A 24,794-nucleotide genomic window follows, 5' to 3' on the forward strand; every position below is an offset into this window, starting at 1 on the left:
TCTGTCATTTGTCAGTGGGCAGGGTGACCTAAGGGTGACCTAAGATCCCATTCTATCAATAGTGCTTTTAAATGCAGATTAAACAAACCTGATGTGTGTAACTGCACACCAGTGTGAGCAATAAAGTCAAAGTACGGTATCAGAATTCACTAACTGTGAGTTATTCAGGGGTGTCTGCATAAATGTTGTATAGGCAAATGTAATTTTGACACATCTGACACATTGATTGACACATTGGACACATACCCCATATTACTGTACCGCACTAGGACAAGCTCAACATTTCAGGAACAGCAGACTGCTAACTCTCAAGGGGAATTCAACCATTTTATATCATTACGATGTGAAGGAATGCAGAGTGGTTGATGTGGAAATGCTCTTTTACAGAGTCAGACTTTTTCACAGCAGTGGAGACGCAGAGCAGTGGAACCAGATGCCTGAGGTGTTTAAGGCTTCTGAAAGCTGCATCACAGAAAAAGATGAAGCTTTGCCATAAAAAAATAAAATAGTTTGTAAAAGTACCTGCATGGTGGAGAGGTGCACAGTGCTGCAAGGCAAAATACTACCCAAAAGAAAACTTTCTTACAGATTTCTTTTTTCAGATAACTGTAAAATTGTGGAGGAAGTTTAACTTTTAACATTTCCTCAGTCATGCTATGCTGAAACTCACCTTTTTAATGCCATTTGTATACATAAGATTTAACATTGATAACCAGTGTTAACCATTTATCTGAATTCAACTGTATGCAGTAAAATAATACAGTAAAACATGTAGCTTTACTGATTTGGACTGATTTGGAAAAAAACATGTTTTTTAGTCATTTAAGATAGTTTGCCATGTTGACCAGAAAGATCAAGCTGTTTGATTAGCATGAACATCATGACCATGCTGGCCAAACATTATAACCAGCATTACCACGTTGATTAACCAGCATGACAAGCATGACCAAGCTGTCTAACCAGTTGACAAGACCAAGTGCTTTAACTAGATGACCAGCAAGATCAAGTTGATTTAAGCAGCATGACCAGCATTAATAAACTGGTTGAGTAGCATGACCAGCAAGACAGAATTGGATGACCAGCTTGACCAACAAGACAGAGCATGACCAGTATGACCAACGAGATCAAGCTGGCTAAGCAGCATAACCAAGCAGGTTGAATTGCATGAACCTGCATGGCCAAACATCATAACCAGCATCACCACGTTGATTGACCAGCATGACAATCATGACCAAGCTGTTTAACCAGCTGGCAGTCAGATCAAGCTAGTTGATCAGCAAGACCAAGACCGAACTGTTTAGCCAGCAAGATAAGGTTGGTTATCCAGATGGACAGAGCTGGTTGCCCACATTGACCATCAAAGACCATTTGGTCAAAGCTACCAGTAAAATTTAGATTTTCTAAACTCGTTTTCACAAAAGAGATGTATAGGTGTGAAGAACATTCACATTGGCAGAAAATCTTTATTCTAGTCATTTTTTTTTATTTCTGCCTTGTTACAATTGAGATATTTTATCTAGATTTTCACAATTTCACAGTAAACCAAACTGATCGACTGTTTATATTCACACCTCATTGACTGAACTGCATCTGCAAGTTAAAAAAAATAACATTTCAGTATAGGGTACACCAGTATAGCATAGAGCAATAAGCACAATGCCTTTAGTAGAAAAGCAGGCTATTTAAACAGGATGTGTTCTAAAAGTCAGCTGGTATGAAGTTGATGGATTGTTTTAAGCCTGAACATCTCTCTCAACCCTCCTCTCTCCTTCGGGGAGTGTGACGTACAGCTAGCCCATCACCTCGACTTCCTCTCAGAGAGATGGTGGGGGACAGAAGGACTTAGACTAGCACAGAGACCAAAGCTGCGTATTAAACCATAGATAACCCCAGCCTGCTGCCTTTGGAGGAAGGATTCGTGGATTTGGGGTTCGCGGTTTGGAGGTCGCTCGTGTTTTTTCTAGCTGCAGGATCGACTGTGTTTTTTAAAAAGCTCCCAGAATCATGAACCGGATTCTTCTGACCACCCTGTTTTCTGTAGTTCTGGCTGAAAAATCCCCTCGACTGAAATTTACAGTCCAAGGTAAGCGGAGCTTGAGTTTTTAAGCGCTGTTTAGCTAAGATAACAATACGTCATCTTAATAAATTATGGGGAAAAAATCTGTCTTGTATTTACAAAGGTGGACGGACAGAAACGCCTTGTTAACTGACTAATGGTAATGCTGCTGCTTTGAAACAATGTAAGTGGAATAAAAAATGGGTAAAATGCGCTTGGTTTAGAGTATATTTCTTACATTTAGTTAATAAATAAAGAGCCTTTGAAGCTTTTGTTGAAAAATGAGAATACAGATACTTGACCACATAATTCAGGATAGGCTATATATATATATATATATATATATATATATATATATATATATATATATATATATATTGCACTTAATCCCCACTTTATGAAGCAGAACGCGTGCGTGCCTTACTAATTAACAGTCTGTCCATGAATGGTTTGGATAGAGTTGTTTTGTAGAAGTGGAGATTGTGGGATTTTGTCATTGATTGATTTTATCAGAGCACACAAGCACATGCGGATCATCTTAATGCAAATCATTTACGCTATGTTTTATTTATTTACTTATTTATTCAACTATTTCCCTTTCTTTGCTTGTGCCGCTGTGGTCGCCATGCAGCAGTCAGAATAATAGGCTTTTATTATCCAATATAAAACGTCACCCTATGAAATATTCATGTAGCCTTAAGCTAGTGCACTAAACTAATCAACACAGAAGAGTCGGGGAGGCTGAATACCGCAGACACTGCGTCTGATTTCCTCAAGAAACCCAACAGGATGCTGCTGCTGATGCTGCCCGGTGTCACTGTTATAGATGAGAGTGGTCAAACATAGATATTGGGTCGATATTTATGGATTGGTATCATGGCAACGCCATCTTGACATATGTCCGTTGTTGCTTACCAGTTGGTAAATTGTCTTTGGATAACTGCCTCTGTTTTTCTAAAAAACAGTTATCTCCAGATTCTGCTCCAAAGACACACTCGCCCAAAGCTTTTGGCAAAAACAGCATGGAGTGGAATGGATGGGAGTGCATACTTTTCTCCCGCACACTTTTCTCCAGTCCAGTTATAAATAAGGCTAATGCTCTATACAGCTTGGAAAACAGATACAGAAAAACAACACGTAAAAAAACAACGCTATACACGCTATCGTTAACCCGCGCTTGCACGACCAAAGTGTCCAAAAGCTGCAGAACTGCATTGCAGGTACGAGCTAATAATACTGGAGATGATGCCATTGCAGCATATAGGCTAGCTGAGGCTTTCCGAAGATCTGAGCAGAAAACGCACGCGACCTCGTAGAAAACGCGCGCGCACGCGAACAAAAAATAAATAAATAAAAGAACACACATAGCTGCAAAATAGCCCATGGAAAATTCCACATAATCCAGTTCATGCACTTATTTATTCTATGCACGCCCCAACACTGTGCTTACAACAGGACGACTGAGCCACAGTCAGGCAGTGGCGATAAGATAATGATAAATATGTAGATATATACACCCGTATCATCATCATTCATTTTTTTAGAGCCTCCACATTCGTATTTTACTTATACCCAGTTCAAAAACTCGCCTAATAGAATGCGTGCGCCGCTTTGTGCCCCAAAACGCTCAAACGTCCGCGCGGTTTGTATCGGTATAGCGGTCGTTTCAGCACCATGGAGAGAGTATCGATCTGTTTTATCTCGGCCAAATGGAGGCGCGTCCTCAATTCAAAGCACGTCTTTGTGGGTTCACAAAGGAAGGGCGAGACACACGAACACACACACAGCCATCTGATGAGGGAATATTTTTCACGATAGATTATTGAACAGAAAAAAATACACAGAATCTCTTCTGAAAATCGAGTCCGCCATAATCGTGAGGAGGATGCGCTGGAGTTGCTAAGGCTTGGGGTGTTTGATAACAAGCACCTGTTGATGAATTTGTATTGAGCTCTACTATACAGTACATAGCGACTGACTGATCTGATGGTCACAAATCGCGTTTGATACATCCGTATATAATGTAGCTTTGATGGGATTACAGTATATCATGCTGTGTCAGATAAGGTTCACACAATGAATCGTTTCTCTCTAAACATTGGTTTAGATAACATACCCAAAATCACATCATTGCAGTATGTAAATAGATCATAAAGTGTTACTTAAATTATGGCAAGGCTTAGGATTAAGGCTGAGCTCTGGCCAGCAGCATGCTCATAGTAAGGCAGTGTGATTTCTCCATGTCAAATGGAGTCCTCTAATATGCCTAAAGAGGTTGCACTAGACATCCTAACATCATTTGTGTAGCTGCAAATTGTGTTTGATATATTTATATGTATAGCAGTGATGGAGTTATATCATTCTCTGTGTCGGCTGTATATGCTACACAGTTCATGAATGCTTTGCTTACTAAAGTCACTGATTTACCATGCAAATAAAGCCAAATCGAGATATGAGATTTAGATATATAAACCTTCAATGTTAATAGTTTTTACATTTCAATCATTTAGACTGGAAGGGCTAAAAAAATATATATTGCAAAAATCTTTATCATGATATATTTCTTAATTTCGGTCAATACGATACAATTCCGACATGGATATAAACAGTATAAAAGCCATCCCTTTGTACCCTTGGTGTATGTAACTATGTGCTGATTAAGCTGGAATGTTTGGGATATTATATACATCTAGGAGTACATTAGATATTATATCTGGGATATTATATCACAATGCTACAATACTATTATATCACAAGATATTTTCAAGATACACAGTATTTATAATATTTTGACACACAGCAGTGGCTACATTCTGCTATTCTGCTATTTAAATGCTCTTTCATGCATAGTACAGTGATTTTAATTTATTATTAATTTCCTGCTCATTATCCAATCAAACAGGTTTTTATACTCTTTTATACTTTATATTCTTTTACACTCTTTGTAATAAAATATAGTAGACTGTTATTATTACTAACCCAATGTTATACTATCTATTAAAGTGTAATGTCTATGATCATGCTTTATTGATTAAAGTGTTTGGTGAAAACTACATACATTTGAACAACCTTGACTCTCCATTTGGCTGATATGCTTCATACCTTAATTAAATTAAATTAAATTAATTGCATTTTACTGTTATCAGTGGAGTGGTACTATTAAGGGCACATCATTCGCATTACTTTAATGTGTATTAATTAAATTTTCATTTTCAGTACATTAATTTAGTCATGAAAAAGGTCTAATTAGTACCTCTAACTCTTAAGTTTGCCAGTGTTAAATTAACACCGTGAGTGTCCAAACATGTTGTATGATTTACTGTGTAAATCTAGTTTATGTAGTACAGTGACATTCATGGGATAGCTGTATTGCTATTACTGTTCATGGAGTGTTACCTTAGAGGATGGCTTGGGAACACCAACAACTACAGATGGTTTTATCTTCTGAATGAAAGTGAAAACTGGTCAGCAAGGTCATGACATGGCGGTGTGAATTATCAGGCAAGGCTTGAGAGTGGGTGCCAGGTGAATGTGACATTATGTTACTGAGGGTGTGTAGAGTTGTGCATTTAACCCGCACAACATTTTCAGTACGCCAGTGCATTAAGCTCATTTAATATACTCAGCTAACCATTAAGCACACCTTTAAGTACCTGAGTTAACCATTACTTTATTTGTACCTATATGAAGTAATGATGCTAATTTTGTTACTTTCATGTACATATCTACAGTATTAATCCTTAAAGTATATTAAAAAAGAAATTATGTATACATTTAGTTTAAGCAAATTTCATCCACCATGTTTTACAGTATGTGTGTTGCCCCTCTGTGATCTGCCTTTCAGAGCCAGCAAGGTTTCACTTCATGAAACCAGAGAACTACATGACGGTGTACCACCAGCAGGGTAGCGATGTTCTGTATGTGGGGGGCCGAGCAGTCATCTATATGATCTCATTCACCCATAAAGAAGTGCAAGACACAATGGTATGGACCTGATATGGTAACCTAAAACTAACACCAGTCTGCTCTCAGCAGCGAATGAAACACTTCTGTCACATTAAATAGCACTGACTAAAGACTTCAGTCATGATAAGTAATGATCACTGATGATCTATAGTGAATTCTTTAGTGGACAAACCAAAGCCAGAAGAACAATCTTTGATCCTTAAAGAGCTTTTCAGGGAGAAACAACTTCAATGTTGAAGGTTTAGAACCTGAAGTGGATTTTCTGAACACATCTTTTCAAAGGACTTACTAAGTCTCCTGTAGTCCTAGATACCATACAATTTCACGAGGATGGTTTCTATAAGACAGTTACACATTTCTGTCAAAACTTTGAATGATAGAGGAGAGAAATGTGAAACTAACATCACTGTATGTTATTGATCCACACATAGATACCAGTAGTGCCTGATGAAAGTGCTAGACAGAGCTGCCTTTCCAGATCAATACCTCTACAGGTAAGAAAAAAAATTGTTTGATTGTTGTGGTGCATCTAAACAGCTTTTGCTTTTGGGAAAACAAAAAAGTGCTACCTTGCTACACTGGAGTAAAAAAACTAACAAAAATGCTGTGATTTTTCTGAAAAAACAAAAACATGTACACACATAAGCATGTATATGTATGGTACATTGGTGGAAAAACTTAAACATAAGACTAATTCAGATTGAATTTAACATAATTGTTAAAAGTTAAAGTTTGCTTTATCTAGTGTACAGCAAGTGTATCCTCTAAGGTGGATATACAAGTAACATTGTGTTAAATAAGCAGTGAAGTGTTTTCGATACCATGTTAGGGTATTTTTTTACACAAACACAAACACACACACACAAAAATAGTGACATATTCTTAGCTCCATTCATTTCAAACTAAAGAACAGTAAGAACAGTAAGAGATAAATAATAAAGAGAGATAAAACAAGGCTATGTGTATGAGGGAGCGAGGAGGGAGGGGACAAACAAATCTACAATAACCACTGCAATACTGCAATTAAGATCTCCAGGGGCTGTTTTACTTGTAAAATTTACGCATTTACCCTAATTGTACATCTTGTGTATGTATAACTGCCATGGTATAAATACATGTACTATTACACATTTATACCAAACAAAACTGTAAATTCAGTAACAGTAGTAATTTACAGTCACGCAGCTTGAAAGTTGTCCGGCAATTTCCGTGTTGCTTGTACTGAAAAACTAAAAACATGACACATGAATAATTTCTTAGTGTCTAGAGTTCTCCAGTCTAATCTACAATAAGATTCCTCAGGTGCACAAGCTTACAGTATGATCTGAACAGCCACTCTGTGTATATATAGACTCAGCTTCTCACCACAAGGGCCAGTTGGAGCAGAGAGCAGAGCACAGTGGCCTCATTCTAAATCTACAGAAATAGTCATGTGTGACGAGCGGCACATCACTCATCATCACAGCAGACTGAATGAGGTTATGTTTTAAGGTTAATGGCTTAGACTCTTGTGAATATCAAATTTATATAATCAGTTGAACAAAAGATTCAAAGATATGTGGCGGTAAGGGGGAGAAAGGGTGAAGGGGGATGGGGAGGGTGGGTTTGTTTGCTGTTTGTTTTTTTATGATGTTGAATTATTGTAAAATTAATAATGGTATCAAAACTAATAAAAAAAATTGGTCACAAAAAAGATGCAAATATGCAAAGGAAAGACTGCACAACAGCTTTAGAATTTAGTAACTTTTCTTATTTGCAGTCCTGACATACTGGCACTGTCGTACAGAAATCCATTATTCATTTATCATGACTTTTGGACACAATGTAAAAAACAACTGACAGATTCACATCATATCAAAGACTAAAAGCTGTGAAAAACTGAGATAATGTTTGACGTGCACAGTTCAGGTATTAGATACACATGCATGATACTTATTCTGCTGTCTTCTTTCACCTTGCGCAGCTCGAGTGTGACAATTTCATCACTGTCATTGAGAAAGTCAATGACACCTTTGTGGTGTGTGGGACAAATGCAGGCTCTCCGAAATGTTGGCTACTGGTAAGCTGCTGAATATTTCACTCTTACTGTGTTTGAGAACGTGATATTATTGTGACAAAACATTATATATCCAAAAAGGTGACATCATGGAAAAGAGAATTGGTGTTAATTGTAATGTGTAATGAGTTTAAAACATCTATTTATGTTTAGTAACCTGTCCGAGCATTCAAGAGGAAATAAATTAGTAAAAATGGAGAAAATATGTAGATTGTTTCTCTTTGTAGGAAACACATAATTTGCTAACAACTTGCAGCTGTTGCAGCAATAGAGGTAAATTTAGCAAACAATATACCCTTTGCAAACCCTTTGTCTGTATAAGTGAAGCATCGGAACAGACTGTGCTTCTGCATACCGCAGTATTAAGACAACATTGCAAGTCTGAACTATTATCGAAATGTCTAGAAAAGACATTTAAAAAGGGAAAGACATATTTTCATATGATTACAGCTCTTAAAAGAATAGATTATTACTTCTAACACAGACATTCACGCTGTGGCCTGAGAATCGCATTTCAAGTTCAAATTGTGAATCATTCTGCCTCGCCATCAGCAGCTGGAGTCTGAGATAGTACATTTTGCCATGCACTCTCAGGTTCAGTAGATGGCCCTCTCTATCGCCGCAATCACCCCCATTGTGATGTTGATTGATGGATCAGATGTTAGGATCCTCTGCTTTCTGCTGAATGTGTTGGCTGCCAAGTGATGCTGCATTGATGGCAGCTCAAAAAGAATTGGGGGCTTGATGACTTCTCGTATATCAGAACAGACATGTGCTAGTCTTCACCCTTCTAGTGCTAGGAGCATTCGAGTAAAGATGGTAAGAAAGTAGCACTTTCAGTTTTCTGAAAAAACTGAAAACCTTTGACCAGTAGTGTACATTAATTATTAATGCATATTGACACAGTGCAGCAAAGTTAGTCAAAAGGTAGGAGCTGACAATGATGAAGCTAAGAGGTTTAAACATGATATTTATGAATTCAGAAGAAACAGTTCCTTCTTGTTTGATATGACCATGCTGTGCTCTGAATTTAACTGACAGCATGGCATACAGTGTAGTGCAGTGTTTGTGAGGGCAGCCTTGTAACATCATTAACTATATGAAAGACCAACAAATTAAGCGACAATGAATTTCTGCCTTTCAGTATCAAATATTGTGACAGTATACAGGAATAATGAGTAGCCTTGACTAAAGCATAAGGTAGAAATTTCCACTGACACACTGAAAAGTCTAAAGGGTAATGAGGCTTGTGTGCATCTGTTCTTACATCTGCAGCTTCAGTGGTGGTTTAGCTCATTATTTCGCTGAGGCTGCAGCACCTTCAGGATGATCATAACGTTTTATGGTGGCTTGTGGCGCAGGTGCTGTGAGATTAGATGCTGTTAGATATAAAGACACTAGTCCAGAGGATTTTATTCGCCTTCTAAATGGACAAACAGCGAATTGGTTCTGTTTATAGAAATGAGCTTCATGTTATCATCATGCTACAATGCATAAGCATTTAGTATAGTTATAGTTATGGCATCATCACATTTACTTTTTACACCTTTGCTTCCACCAGGTCAATGAAACTGTTCTCACGCCCATACCTGATCATGGACAGAGGACGACAGCCGCAGATATCTCCCCTCCTTTCCCCTCTCAGCGCTCTGTCAGTCTGGCAGCAGGTAAAGTCAGTGGGGCAGACGTGTTAACGCCTCTTCATTAGACGTTTTCCAAGTCAAGCATTATCATCTAGATGAATCAGGCAGGAAGGAATGTTCTCCTTATAGAGGTGCTGATGCATAAACTCTCTCTCTTTCTCTTTATCTTGCTTGTTCTCTCTCTCTCTCGCTCTCAGATGGTAGCCTGTATTCTGCTCTGTCAGCAATGGGGAAGCAGACCGGCTCTATCCGTCGCACCTACAGCTCCAACAAGCTGCTGAAGACTGAGAGCAAATGGCTACTAAGTGAGTGGGCTGAGGTGTTACAATTACATTACGATATGTTAATACCAGCCAGAATTCCAGGAACTTTTCTTATGTTCTTAGTAATTATGTTGTACCATCATCACCATCATCTGTTTCATTCAGAACATGGTATTTTATCTGATGCTTAGCTAAAAAGCTCAAAGCATCCTGAAGTCTATATGATATTTACATGAACCTACTGTACATGGCAACAAACATAAGTCTACACTAAACAGACAAAAGTATGGATCAATGAATTCAGGTGTTTATTTAGCCTAGGCTTGGGTGAAATGTAAAAAAATATTCCATTACACACAGTCAAATACATCAGTAGCAACAGATCATTAGAGATCAATTCTATTCAAAATACAGTTAAATTTTTTAATTATCCCAATACTCAGTATACAGTAGACTGATTTTATTCCCATCATTCTTCCATTTAAAAATCTCTAATCACACTATTTGTATTAAACGTTGCAGTTGCTCAGTGTTGATCCTTTAGCACTGATGTTATCCTTGATATGTATCAAAAAGTATTTTGTTGATACGTTTAAAAAATATATTATCACAATATGATAAAATATCATCATATTGCCCACCTCTAATTTAGCTCCGTTTTCTCAGTGGTATAAAATCAACCTAGCCACACAGTCTGCTTTCATAAACCTTAGTAAAAGTGCTTCTTAAGAGCTCACTGGACTCCAGCGTGGTATTGTAATTGGATGCCGCCATTGCAAAAAGTACCCACACTGGGACCAATAATGATGAGTAAATTTGTCAGGCCCTGTAAAACAATGCATGAACAAATAACACAGCTCTCTTATCAGATAGGAGCAATATAAAATCTTTCTTGCTGATATTCATCTCCCTCTTATTCATAATGCAGCTTATTCATTGATACTTCTGAATAGATCCTTTACAACAAGCGATTTAAAGTAGTCGTAACGTATATCATAGAGCATATCATGTTACACACCAGGGCCCAGTTTCCTAAAAGCATCTTAGTGTTACAGGTCAGTCCAATTCAGTTTTAACCTAAATTGAATTGAACATAGCTTTATTATCCTGAAGACAGATGATGTTGCTACATACCAGTGCTGACCAATGTTACACTGTGCATACTGTGAACCACGCTGGCTGTTCACAGATTGCCTTGCTGCTTTCTATCACACTTTATGGATAAAGTATACTGTAGATACTCAATAGAAGTCAATGCATTTCATTTTAAAGTATTTTTGGTCCGTTCATCAAGAAATTTTGCCACAGTGTAAGGGACAGTTTGTCTATTCAAATTATATAGAAAACTAAAAATCGTTAAAAATGGAGATACTTGTTTTTCATTGGAAAGTGAAGATATGTAATATACATGTATATGCATATGCAATGAATGGATTGGGAGTGAATAGAGAGCATCTTATTTATGTTGTAATAAGGCAACCACATACAGTTTACAGAGCAGGGTGCTGAGGAGCATAATGCAGAAAAGTCACATTATTATTATTATTATTATTATTATTATTATTATTATTATTATTATTATTATTATTATTATTATTAGTAGTAGTAGTAGTAGTAGTATTGGTATTAGTAATAGTAATAGTTATTAGTAATAGTATATACAAAGCAGGGTGCTGAGGAGCATAATGCAGAAAAGTCACATTATTATTATTATTATTATTAGTAGTAGTAGTAGTAGTAGTAGCAGTATTAATATTGGTATTAGTAATAGTAATTAGTAATAGTATTTACAGAGCAGGGTGCTGAGGAGCATAATGCAGAAAAGTCACTATTATTATTATTATTATTAGTAGTAGTAGTAGTAGTAGTCGTAGTAGTAGTAGTAGTAGTAGTAGTAGTATTATTGGTATTGGTAATAGTAATAGTTATTAGTAATAGTATATACAAAGCAGGGTGCTGAGGAGCATAATGCAGAAAAGTCACATTATTATTATTATTATTATTATTATTATTATTATTATTCTTAATAGTAGTAGTAGTAGTAGTAGTATTAATATTGGTATTAGTAATAGTAATTAGTAATAGTATTTACAGAGCAGGGTGCTGAGGAGCATAATGCAGAAAAGTCACTATTATTATTATTATTATTATTATTATTATTATTATTATTATTATTAATAGTAGTAGTAGTAGTAGTAGTAGTGGTGGTGTTGCAATAAGAACACTAACGTATACATACACCTTAAAATATACATATCACAGCACTGGACGTATCCCATGCAACAAAGTCTGATAAGAGAGGCTAATAGTCTAATCCTCTGCGCCATGCAGGGCTGGACAATCAAGCATATCTAAACAGATCATTTGTATTCATGCTGTTTTATGGATTATTTCGTTAAGACTGTTTTAAGGATAACAAAAAAATAATCATTTTTCCTGCATGGCTTCTTATTATTCCGCTTATTATAAGAAAGCATATATCAATACAGTCGTGATGATAATACCATTTAAAAGCTTCGGGGAGCTGTGGTGGCCTGGTAATGAGGCACAGAGAATCCCACCTGTGAGTAAGACGAGGCGCTGTCAATAGCATTATTATCTTCTTTAGTGAGAGGGGATTCACCAAGAGAATTCTCTACACTGATAACAGCTCCAATTACACTTAAGCTGATGTCTGTTCCATTTGTAGCTAAAGGGATAGATGTGGGGAAAATATCAAAATTACTACAGCTTCACACCTTCCAGTTTCTGCCACTTGCCTGACAATTAGTCTAACTGCCTCCACTGCTGAGTTGGCTATTCAGATAATATATTAGACATATGTGGATGTATAATGACTTTTTAATATTGATTTATAGGTTGTCTGACCAGAGGAGGATTGTATTAAAAACTTAATACAAGAGAGAGTTTATCCTTACCTCTGTTCTTTACTGAGTTCTGTGTTGTATGTAGCTAATAACATCAGCTGTAAAAACAATCGATATATACAGCTCTGAAAAAAAAAATAAGAGACCACTTCAGCTTCTGAATCAGTTTCTCTGATTTTGCTATTTATACAGTTGTGGTCAAAAGTTTACATACACTTGTAAAAAAACATAATGTTATGGCTGTCTTGAGTTTTCAATAAGTTCTACAACTCTTATTTTTCTGTGATAGAGTGATCGGAACACATACATGTTTGTCACAAAAAACAGTCATAAAATTTGGTTCTTTCATAAATTTATTATGGGTCTGCTGAAAATGTCACCAAATCTGCTGGGTCAAAAATATACATACAGCAACAAAATTTGTCAATTTTGGTGATGTAGCGAGTTGTGTCAATCAAATTAGCTTCATGACATGGCCTCTTCACTTCTTGTAAGTGATTCTGATTGACTACAGCTGTTGACTTCTCATGAGCCCATTTAAATAGGGCTCATTTGACCCAGTGATTAGACTCAGCTACAAAAGCTACAATGGGAAAGTCAAAGGAACTCAGTGTGGATCTGAAAAAGCGAATTATTGACTTGAACAAGTCAGGGAAGTCACTTGGAGCCATTTCAAAGCAGCTACAGGTCCCAAGAGCAACTGTGCAGACAATTATACGCAAGTATAAAGTGCATGGAACAGTTGTGTCACTGCCACGATCAGGAAGAAAACGCAAGCTATCACATGCTGCCGAGAGGAGATTGGTCAGGATGGTCAAGAGTCAACCAAGAATCACCAAGAAGCAGGTCTGCAAGGATTTGGAAGCTGATGGAACACAGGTGTCAGTCTCCACAGTCAAGCGTGTTTTACATCGCCATGGACTGAGAGGCTGCCGTGCAAGAAAGAAGCCCTTGCTCCAGAAAAGGCACCTTAAGACTCGGCTGAAGTTTGCTGCTGATCACATGGACAAAGATAAAACCTTCTGGAGGAAAGTTCTCTGGTCAGACGAAACAAAAATTGAGCTGTTTGGCCACAACACCCAGCAATATGTTTGGAGGAGAAAAGGTGAGGCCTTTAATCCCAGGAACACCATGCCTACTGTCAAGCATGGTGGTGGTAGTATTATGCTCTGGGGATGTTTTGCTGCCAGTGGAACTGGTTCTTTGCAGAAAGTAAATGGGATAATGAAGAAGGAGGATTACCTCCAAATTCTGCAGGAAAACTTAAAACCATCAGCCCGAAGGTTGGGTCTTGGGCGCAGTTGGGTGTTCCAACAAGACAATGACCCAAAACACACATCAAAAGTGGTAAAGGAATGGCTAAACCAGGCTATAATTAAGGTTTTAGAATGGCCTTCCCAAAGTCCTGACTTAAACCCCATTGAGAACATGTGGACAGTGCTAAAGAAACGGGTTCATGCAAGAAAACCACATTTAGCTGAACTGCACCAATTCTGTCAAGAAGAGTGGTCAAACATTCGACCTGAAGCTTGCCAGGAGCTTGTGGATGGCTACCAAAAGCGCCTAGTTGCCGTGAAAATGGCCAAGGGACATGTAACCAAATACTAATGTTGCTGTATGTATATTTTTGACCCAGCAGATTTGGTGACATTTTCAGCAGACCCATAATAAATTTATGAAAGAACCAAATTTTATGACTGTTTTTTGTGACAAACATGTATGTGTTCCGATCACTCTATCACAGAAAAATAAGAGTTGTAGAACTTATTGAAAACTCAAGACAGCCATAACATTATGTTTTTTTACAAGTGTATGTAAACTTTTGACCACAACTGTATGTATATGTTTGAGTAAAATTAACATGTTTTATGCTATAAACTATGGACAACATTTTTCTCAAATTCCAAGTATCCAAAAATATTGTCATTTATGGCATTTATTTTCAGTAAATGGCTAAAATAACGAAATGGCTGAAATAACAAAAACAGATGCAGAGCTTTCAGAAAACAAGTTCATATTCATAAAGTTTTAAGAGTTCCGAAATTAATATTTGGTGGAATAATCCTGGTTTTTAAATCACATTTTGTTCTCCTCCACCATTCTTACACACTGCTTTTGGAGTGGAATTCAAGCAGTTCAGCTTGGTTAAATGGCTTGTGATCATCCATCTTCATCTTGATTATATTCCAGAGGTTTTTAATTAGGTAAAATCAAAGAAACTCATCATTTTTAAATGGTCTCTTATTCTTTTCCAGAGATGTAAATTTGATTTGATATACACATTTTAACTGGAAGAAACTTTCAATCTTGATGGCACTGTAATGTGGCATGGGGCAGGCCTTAAATTAGGGTTTATCTCCAAATGAAGCTAGACAGACAGATGCTTAATTTCACAACCAGTAGCAACCAATACAAAACAACACAGTTAGAGTCCAGACTATCCACACATAAATATACATAGACTAACACAAAAACGTTATTTAAAAATGAATAAATATCAATAATATGAATGCAAATAGGCAAAAAGGCCGATCAATGATAATTTTACAAGTAGGCACAAATAAGAGATAATGTCAATGTATAAATAATCAATAATAATCAATGTATAAATATATGAATAACTGAAGTGAGTTCACAAATGAAAGCCACACAATAGAGTGTCTAGCAGTACAGTAAGTACATTACAGTACATTACAGTATAGATGAGACATCATATTAATGATAATGATATGATTATAAGCAAGAAGCTGCAGGTTCTGATCTTATCATCAAAAGGCTACGGCAGAGAAGGACAGAATGTTGCATAGACATGCAGGATATTATCTTTGGCTGTTCTCCTACGTTTCTTTCTTTGAGTGCCAAATTGTTCATTTGTATAAATTGCACAGATTTCGAGCTTGTCCTCGCCTGTGGTAACCCCACTTATTTGTGAGTGCTCTTGTCCTTTATTTCGCCTAAGATCAGTACAGGAACAAAATGACCTTCAGCGAGCATTAAGCTGTATGCACTTTGAAAGCACAGTGCAGTAAATAGACTTTCAGTTTAGCTTATTTTCTTTAGCTCATTACCCACAGTAGAGATTGGCTGCGATCTCAGAGAGCGTTCTGTCTTTAAACCCCAACATATACACCTACAATACCAGTTTAAATAAGCTTATATATAACATCAGAGACAGATCAAAGCAGTGCTTGGTACTTGAGGATACAGGAACAGTAAGAGCTTTTTTGCTGTCTCTCTTTCTCTCTCTTTGTTAGATCCTCAGTTTGCTGGGGCTGTAGTCATTCCTGCAGAACAGAAATACAATGAGGAGATCTACTTTTTCTTCAGCGAGCTCAACAAGACAGCCAGCTTGGATGAAGAACCATATCGAGCGCGGATCGGACGAATCTGCATGGTAGCCAAGTGTAGTAGTGTCTTTGCTTGTGTTTAATAAGTGGATTGAGATATTTTCCAGCTAAAAGAAGTGCATAATTAAGTCTGAATTCTGTTTGTGTGTGTGATCCAGAATGATGAGGGAGGCATAAAGAGTATACTGCCTGACTCGTGGACCACATTCCTGAAGGCTCGGGTGATGTGTGGAACAGCCAGCACTCCTCAGCAGTACAACAACATCAGACGAGCATTCGTGCTGATATCCCAGCATCGAACTGGAGTCATGTATGGACTCTTCTCCAATGTGTGGTGAGTGGCAGTAATGCATCTCTGAAATTCAAGATATAAGTATTGTCTTTTCATGATATTCTGGATATAATATTGTGCAAAATATTCAAGATTGCAAAAACTGAGGATCATACACTGACATAACACATCATGTCATTGAAAAGGAGATAGTATCATGTCCCATGACTTTTGCCATGTCCCAATTGAAGCTAAAGAATCCTGCATGTGTGTGGGGCCTTCTGCATTAAATGTGGATGCAATTTCTGCAATTTCTGGGTCCTAATGTCTTTGAAATCCTATTCCCGATACATACGTGATCAAGTTACACTTACATACATCTATCCCATGACCTTTGTCATGATTAGTGTATAATATAGAATATAGTGCTATGCAAAACTTTGGTCACCACTGGGATTGCACCACTGCAATTTCCTTCGGGATCAAGTTCTAAATTTCTATCCAGCTATCTGTTACTGTCTTTGTGAGACAATTAAAATGTATTGTATATTCCCGAAGCATCGTAGTGATAAGATTATCGTATCTGGCATTAAAATTCTTGAGAATCTTATGTGACGATGCTTCAGGAAACCCATCGTCATTTTCTTAGATCTTTTCCCAATTTTCTCCCCTGTTTATTCATTTTTAATTCCCAACAGCTAGCAAGGACTTCCCATCACACACTGAAAGAGTGAAGAGTGAAGGCTACCCGCTTCCTCTGAGCCAAATGCTTCTTTTTTTTATCTGCTGCTAACACATTGTCATTGGACAGCTGGATGTGTTTGAAGAAACGCACTAACTGCCAATAATTCAGTTATATCAGCTAACAGATGCTCACACTGGCAAACACTGTGAGTCAAGGATAGGGAGAGCAGAACCCCTAAAAGACCTTCTCTGTTGGACTGATACAAATTCTTTCTTATTGTGGGCAAATAACTGTAAATATTTAGTTAAAATCATGATAAACAACATTTTCCTATCTATTATTAATATTTTGCTCTATAAATCAGGTCAGAACAGTTTTATGGAACGTAAAACATTTAATTAACGCATTTGAATTGGTAAAAAAAAGCTAGTTTTATCTCCAGCCCTAACCCAGCACTCCTAAGTTTTGTAAATAAGGTTACATGCTCACTCATTCATTCACACACTATCCTGTGGTTATGCTCTCAGGATGATCAGTATGTGTCACTTAAGGGCTTCATGAAATTAAAGTAAAGGACAGAGTGCTGTAAGGAAATTTCCACATCTTTTGAAGGGTCTGTGACACATACTGCACCATGGTTTCTTTTGAGATATAACCAGTGATTAAAACAGATAAACATCTTTTTATATTAAAATGCACTTTTTTTTTTTTACTTCTTTCAGGTGCCTGAAACTTTAGTTCTGTTTTATAGATATCTGATGTGAATACTACTGTACATATTTTATAGCATTTAAAAAAAAGGAACATGCTTTAAACTTAAGCTTTAGATTAAATTTACTCTAATGGTAAAAACACTGCATCAGGTTTTGAAATATTCAAAATGTAAAAAAAAAATCTTAATTTCATCTATTCTTTTATTCACTACTTCTGTAATGTAGGGGCACTACTGTAGTGTGTGCATATTCCACTGAGGAAATTGACCAGACCTTTGCTAAGTCTAAGCTGAAAGGCTACAACAGCCCACTGATTGGACACCGACCTGGAGCGGTACGTCTCCTTACATTGTTTATTTTGATATTAACAATCACTTTAAATGTATTTTAAATATATGTGTATATGTACATGAAGTGTTTTTATATGTAAGGGGTTTTAAAATGTGTAAAATGTCAGTACTAAATGCTAATTGCCCTTATGAATGTGAAAATATATTATGTTATACTTATAGGAATGATATCTGCCTGGATTTGTATTGCTTATTATGCTTAACATTTGATCTTATTCAGGTTCAGAGTAGTTTATCTGTTAAAATTCTGCTGTATCTGCTGGTTCTCTTTACTCAGTGTGCCTCCAAGAATAATACAGCAGCTCTGAACCAAAAGACACTGGGAGTGATCAAGGATCACCCTGAGATCGAAGATGTGATCTGGCCAGTAGGAGGTGCTCCCCTGGACTTGCCCACTGATGACCACTTCACACATGTAGTGGCGGACACTGTGCTGGCCGTCAATGATGAGCACTACAGCGTTATCTACCTGGGTACAGGTGAGAGGGAAAGTCTCCTGAGAAAAGATTGAGCTCAAAGTCAGTGGATTTGTAGTGCTAGATCCACCTCACATTATTTAAGCATATTATGATAAATGGATCAATCAAAATAAGCCAAAATTGCTTGAATAAAATTGTATTGCAGTAAATGTTTGCAGTGCTTTTTGCTTCCTTTGTAAAACTTTTAACCATTTTAGTAATACAGGGTTTTATTGCAGACACTGATAATGTGTAATGTCTTTTTTGAAACCTTGGAGCAAAACACAGTGAAGGCTAATTAGATTCAGGATGGCTTATACCAGAGAAATGAGGGAAAAAACTCTAAGGAACAATGTGAATAGGCTTCTTTTATGTTTCTTTTATTGCGTTTTACTCCACTGTCTATTGTAGAAAGCGCAGTGAATAAGCTACCCCCCCTTTATTTCTAGAATGCTGTTAAGAATGTTTCTGCTGCCTTTTGTATTTGTTACAGAGCAGGGGAAGGTCCTAAAAGTGCTGCACACTAACGCAGAAGCTTTCATCATCTCTCAGTACTCTCTCTTCCACAACGAGGGCCCCATCATTAATATGGCTATCGACTCACAGAAGGTACATGCTCACACTGTTCACCCCTTAAATGAAGACCCACAGACATAAACCCATTTTAAACCCAGCCCTGTCAAACTCACCCTATGAAGGATGAACCCAGACTGGAGGTTAGATGTGGGACTGGAGCACTGTAGCCAGGAGCTGTCAGAGAGACAGAGTGGGAACATTAGCTTCAACCTGGTGAATCATGCAGATATCATACCCAGGCCATGTTTAACAGTGGCTCCAGATGGCTCTTTTTTCACCTCCTGTCCATCTTGCTTTATTCCAGGGTCACCTGTACGTGGGTACAGCCATGGAAATCCAGCGTCTTCAGTTAGCCGACTGCAGTCGTTACGGACACAGCTGCCGCGAGTGCATCCTCTCCAGAGACCCATACTGTGGATGGGACTGGGCCAAAAGGAAGTGCCTAGCCATTCCAGCTAACTACAACATCACTACAGGGTGCAGATCTATTAAATTTGCATTTAGATAACACTGCATGAGTGGATGTTTTACTGAATGGATGAGTCTATTTGGGTTTGATCAGTCAATATGCTTTCTCCTTGAGAAGACAAAACTGCAGTGATGTGTATTTGGTTTTTAAAAAAACAAAAAATAGGATAATAACTTTAATCATTCTTGTAGTAAATCTTCCCAGAAAGAACCCACACCTACCCTGTTGTTGGCAGTGTATTTCATCCAGAGGAGTAGTATTAGTAGTATTTTAATTATAGTTTTGGATACTTGCTGTACATGCTTAAAAGCTTAAGTGCTTTATTTGAGCCCTTCCAATTAATAACCATTTATCAACCATTTCTTATCAACTTTTTATATTATTTTAACAAATAAAATGTGATGTCTTTAGCCTTGAAGGCATATAAGATTAAGTAACTTACCACAGTAAAGAAATAACTGATGGGAGAAATGGTTGACCTAAGGTTATTCATAGGAAGTGCTCAATTAAGAAAAGCTCATTTCTTAAAGCTATCAGTTCTCAGTTAACAGTAGCAATAGACTAAAAGAAATACAGTGTATTGCTGTGCCATTTTTAATACATTCATGTTACTGTTGTCTTTTCATGCAGAGGATTCATACAGAGCCTTGACCAGTCCAACGACTCTGTCTGTGGGCATGCAGCTGGTGAGTACTGCAAAAATAAAAAATAAAAAGGAATAATAAATCATGAGTTTGCACATTTTAAATTAAACTTAGTTTCGACTTTCAAAATTGTTTGCTGGCAAACTTATGTACACACATTAGTCTGTGTGCCCTCTTCACCTTACATCCTGTAAATATAGCAGTCTGCCTTTAAGCAGTGCAGTTTTCCTGCAATGCAAAATTTCCTATGACGCATTTCGCTTTAGGCAAAAACAGGTCACGTAATGTGCGCTGATGATTTATGCTCTCAGAGGTGATCAGCAAATTCAGCTCAAAATTCTAACAAAAAAAATGAACTCCAGAGCTTTTTGTCAGATTTATTATTCAGTAATAATTAAAATCTGTTTCCTTTTTTGCCTGTATTATTAAAATTTAATGCAGAGTGAAAGTGATTAAATGAAAGATTCTTTAATGTCTAAAGACTTCAGTTTAAATAGAGTCATTTGGGTGCACCTAAATCCAGCAGTCATTGCCTCTGGCGGTTAAAATGGAACGCCATTGATTTTATAACCTTGCTGTATGATTAAAGCGTTACATTGTAAACAAAGACATTTAGAGCAGTTGGATGTGAAAAACAGCAATCTATAGAAACCTACTCAGTCAGAACTGTTCACAGCAGGGGAGAACAAGGAACCAGATGTTTAAAGTGTTTAATGATTTGGGAATTTATGAATAGCAACTACATCATTTGTTAATCTTTAAATACTAAAACATTTGAAAGAGGTCAAACTGCCCTCTTTTATTGCTTAAAAAATATTAGGAAATATTTATATATTTTTGGGGCATTAAACATTTTCTGCTGGGCCTAATTATTGTAGTGAATATGTAAATAAAAATTGTAATTAAACTAATTGAATGTGCTTGCAACATCACCACTTCATCATATAAGTATTACACACACATACAGAGTCATAAAGAATGTTTAATAGAGGCTACGAAGAGTAAAAATAAAAAAAATGTATATAAGAAAGTAAAGGCTTTTTTTAAAAGTATGAGTTATCATAAGGAAACAGCTTTACTTTAAAGGTTTTTTTTTGTAATTAAAGTTTTTAACTTTACTTCAAAGTTAAAAAAAAAAGTATTACACCAAATACTGAATAAATTAACATTTATTAAGATGGAGAAAAAAAATATGTTCTGCTTTTAGGTAATTAAATCATCTGACCTTTAACCATTTTTGCTGTTTCTTACAGCAGAACATAAGAGCAGGCTTATACAAAAAATACAAATAACTACACATTGCTCAATTACCTTTACTTTAAGCAAATTTCAATTGATTTATAATACACACTGTGTGCTGAATACTTGCAAAAGAATGAATGCAAAATCATTCTATGCAATGAAGCAGTTTACAAATGCCCTTGTTCACATCTCAACAAGTGATAAATTTTTTTTTACTGGTTTATTTAAACCCTCTTTGTTGCACAGCAGCTACAAAGGCACGCAGCACGGTTCCTAAGGAGGTACAGATGTCGAAAGATGGGCCGGTCTTTCTGCCTTGCCCTGTTCACTCGTACCACGCCACCTATGTGTGGGAGAAGGACAACTGTGTGAAGCGCTACCCCTGCACCATCACCGGGTCGTCCTGTGTGTTGGCCCCGACCCCCGAACTGCCTCTGAAGGAGGGCGTGTTCCGCTGCATGGCACTGGAGAGCGGCCTGAAACAGGAAGTGGTATCGTATAGGCTGGTGATTAATGGAGGAACCCTGCCTGTTTCCCCGGCCTCCACGCTGCTCTTATCAGTGCTGCTGGCAGTGGCTGGCTTATGGCTCCAGTAGGCCCACCCTGCCAGCTCAGGATCCTACTGGGGATAATGGGGGGGGAGGGTTGGTACCAAGGTTAGGTTCGCAGAGCATGAGCGCATAATACTGTGCAGGAAAACGTCAGATCTCAGTGCAACCTTTACTGTGCTTTTGTTTGCGATTCACCAAAAAGCATAGAAAACACCTTAATGTGACCTATTTGCCAAATGATGCATTATATATATATATAAAAAAAGAATTTTTGGGGAAAACATATAATTACCTATCTAACATAGAGGATTATCACCAAATAACATTATGCTTTTTAAATGTTACTACTTTGCGAACCTAGCCTACAAACTAAGATCCAGGCCAATATTTTTCACTACTTACAGTATATGCTCAAGAAAAATTGATGGACATCTGAAACTGACGTAATGCTGTAACCTGCAAAATATCCTGTAAAAAAATTGTTTTTTTCACATACTGAGGTAATTACAGTTTTAAAGCCTTAAGAACATGTATGGGACCTCTCCCTAAGCACAATTCACCATTTGAGCGTAAGCTGCAGAATCTGACTTGGCTTATAGCATTGTGTTGGGTCTTATTTTCAATGTGTTAGCTTTTTGCTGGCCATTGGCTGGAAAGAAACCGTACGGGCAGACGTTTCATACAAACGTGTCACTGTGTAAAAATGCCATCACTTCAAACAAGGCCAACTGTGTATTCCTTTATGATTGCAGAGGCCTGTAGTGTTTCATACTCGTGTGCTCTTGTGTGGTTACATTTTTCCAAATGAAAAGTGTCACATTTTAAAACATGTGAAATGACGGCCAAATAAGCTTGAATAGACTAACTGTAGACTTGCATTTTGTAGTTGCTGTGAAAATAAGCTTGTTCTTAATCTTACTTATATTGCTAATGCTCTGCATATGCTGATCTCCACCATTGCTGCCTACGTAAATGGAAAGTGGTCCTGATGGTTTTAAAGTAATTGTGAGCTGTGTTCAGAGTGTACATCATTTAATCCTTAAGAGAGTTTTTTTTATCATATTTTTTTTTTACACTGGAACCTGTCTTAATGTTACATTTCTGCTCAAACAGAGAGAAAGAGAGGTAGATGGATAGAGAGAAAGAGAGAATGTTAGAGAAAGATAAAGAGACAGTCAATCATTCATTATGGGATTTTTTTAATTGGAGCATCCCATATTGTCTTATTCCCAGATCAAAATCTCCCAGTGCAACTGACCCCATATGCCAGTTATGTGCCAGTTACGTTTGTCTTTAACCTCATTTGTTCATTTCAACTCACTGTATTTCAGAGCAAATAGTCAACACAATAATATTTAAAGTATTAATTACTAATATGAACAATATGTACTGTGTGTTGATTGCTGTCAGTTATTTCTATTTTTAATGGTAGACATTTTTGCTGTTAATGTTTATCAAAATAATGTATTATTTTGATTGTTTGTGAAAAAAAAAAGCTTTTTGCACATACACCCCCCACCTCAGTCTAACCAAACTCCTCTTTTTTTTTTTACATATTTCAACAACCACAGCCGACATGGATGAAAATCCTTATGTTAAACTGGCCCAATGTTAATAAAAGTAATAAAAAAACATTTTACTGGTATTTTCAGTGCATTTTTACAAAAATATCGCAAATCTAAACTTATTTCTACTACTTATTTCACAGAAGCACAAGTTATTACCTGTTTGTTTTGGTTAATCATTGAACAAGATGTTTATGGACTGCTCTATTATCCACTGCCACCTAAAAGTGAATACAAGTTGATTATAAAACCTCATCACAATTCAAATCAAATTGGATTTTTTTGGACATTACACTTTTTCACACTGAGATGTCTTGTATTTAATGTAGATGTGGAATTTCTGCTGTAATTTAATTGGTGGAGTTGAACTAAAGAATTCTTGCAGATTGTGTTTAGGTTCTCTTGGTACATTAAAATTGTTCAGTTTTTCATATCACTTCTTATTTTAACAGACAGAGAGAGGTCTTGCACAACAGTGCCAAATGTGTGTTGACCTTCATTGCTTCATTGCAGTAGGTCCCACACCCAAGCCATTGGAGACCTTCCCACACGTCACTGTGACAAACTACGTAACAAACCACAAGCTGGGTTAACCTGATCCACAATCACTGGGTTATATGAATAACCCTGCATGTTGGGTCATAAGAGCTATTTATATACAATACTTTGACCCAGAACTGTTTTATTGTTTTTCTCAAGTTGTTGTGAATGATAATGACCTGATGCATTAAAAAAAATACTTTTATTAGCATCTATGTATACATATATTTGACACACTGGTTACAATCTGTACAAGAGAAATAAAGGTAAAACATGATCTGTTAAGGACAGACAGCTATTGCACTTTGTATTATAAACAACACCTTATCTAAACTAATGGAGCACACATTAAGTGAGGAGTAGCGAGTTATAAAGTTGAGCCTAGCCTAGTTTGGTTCTTTAGATTAGCAACTTAGCTAGTTGGCTAATGTTGGCCAACAACGGTACTCTTCTTAAACAGGTAAATGTTAATATCTACCCAAAACTAACTTAATTGTCAGATATCATCTGACACAAATCTTTAAAAATGCTT

At 36.9% G+C, this 24,794-nt stretch overlaps 1 protein-coding gene across 2 annotated transcripts; it reads left to right on the forward strand.

Moving 5' to 3' along the window:
* Positions 1-1,763: 1,763 nt before the first annotated feature.
* si:ch211-113g11.6 (Sema and PSI domain-containing protein) lies at positions 1,764-23,791 on the forward strand. Of its 2 annotated transcripts, none has more exons than XM_007249758.4 (14): positions 1,764-2,083; positions 5,901-6,040; positions 6,454-6,516; positions 7,986-8,081; positions 9,640-9,745; positions 9,919-10,026; positions 16,106-16,245; positions 16,357-16,532; positions 18,093-18,201; positions 18,495-18,696; positions 19,169-19,284; positions 19,556-19,728; positions 20,351-20,406; positions 21,856-23,791. In XM_007249758.4, exons 1-14 carry the CDS (start codon positions 2,005-2,007, stop codon positions 22,200-22,202), a joined length of 1,911 nt encoding a protein of 636 aa, XP_007249820.3. In that variant the 5' UTR covers positions 1,764-2,004; the 3' UTR covers positions 22,203-23,791. The 2 variants fall into 2 exon arrangements, with proteins under 2 accessions (XP_007249820.3, XP_007249819.3); XM_007249757.4 differs by having other exon boundaries at positions 1,765-2,083; positions 21,853-23,791.
* The last annotated feature ends 1,003 nt before the right edge of the window (positions 23,792-24,794 follow it).

The sequence above is a fragment of the Astyanax mexicanus genome, chromosome 6 (genome assembly GCF_023375975.1).
Source record: "Astyanax mexicanus isolate ESR-SI-001 chromosome 6, AstMex3_surface, whole genome shotgun sequence".
Taxonomy (NCBI): Eukaryota; Metazoa; Chordata; class Actinopteri; order Characiformes; family Acestrorhamphidae; genus Astyanax; species Astyanax mexicanus.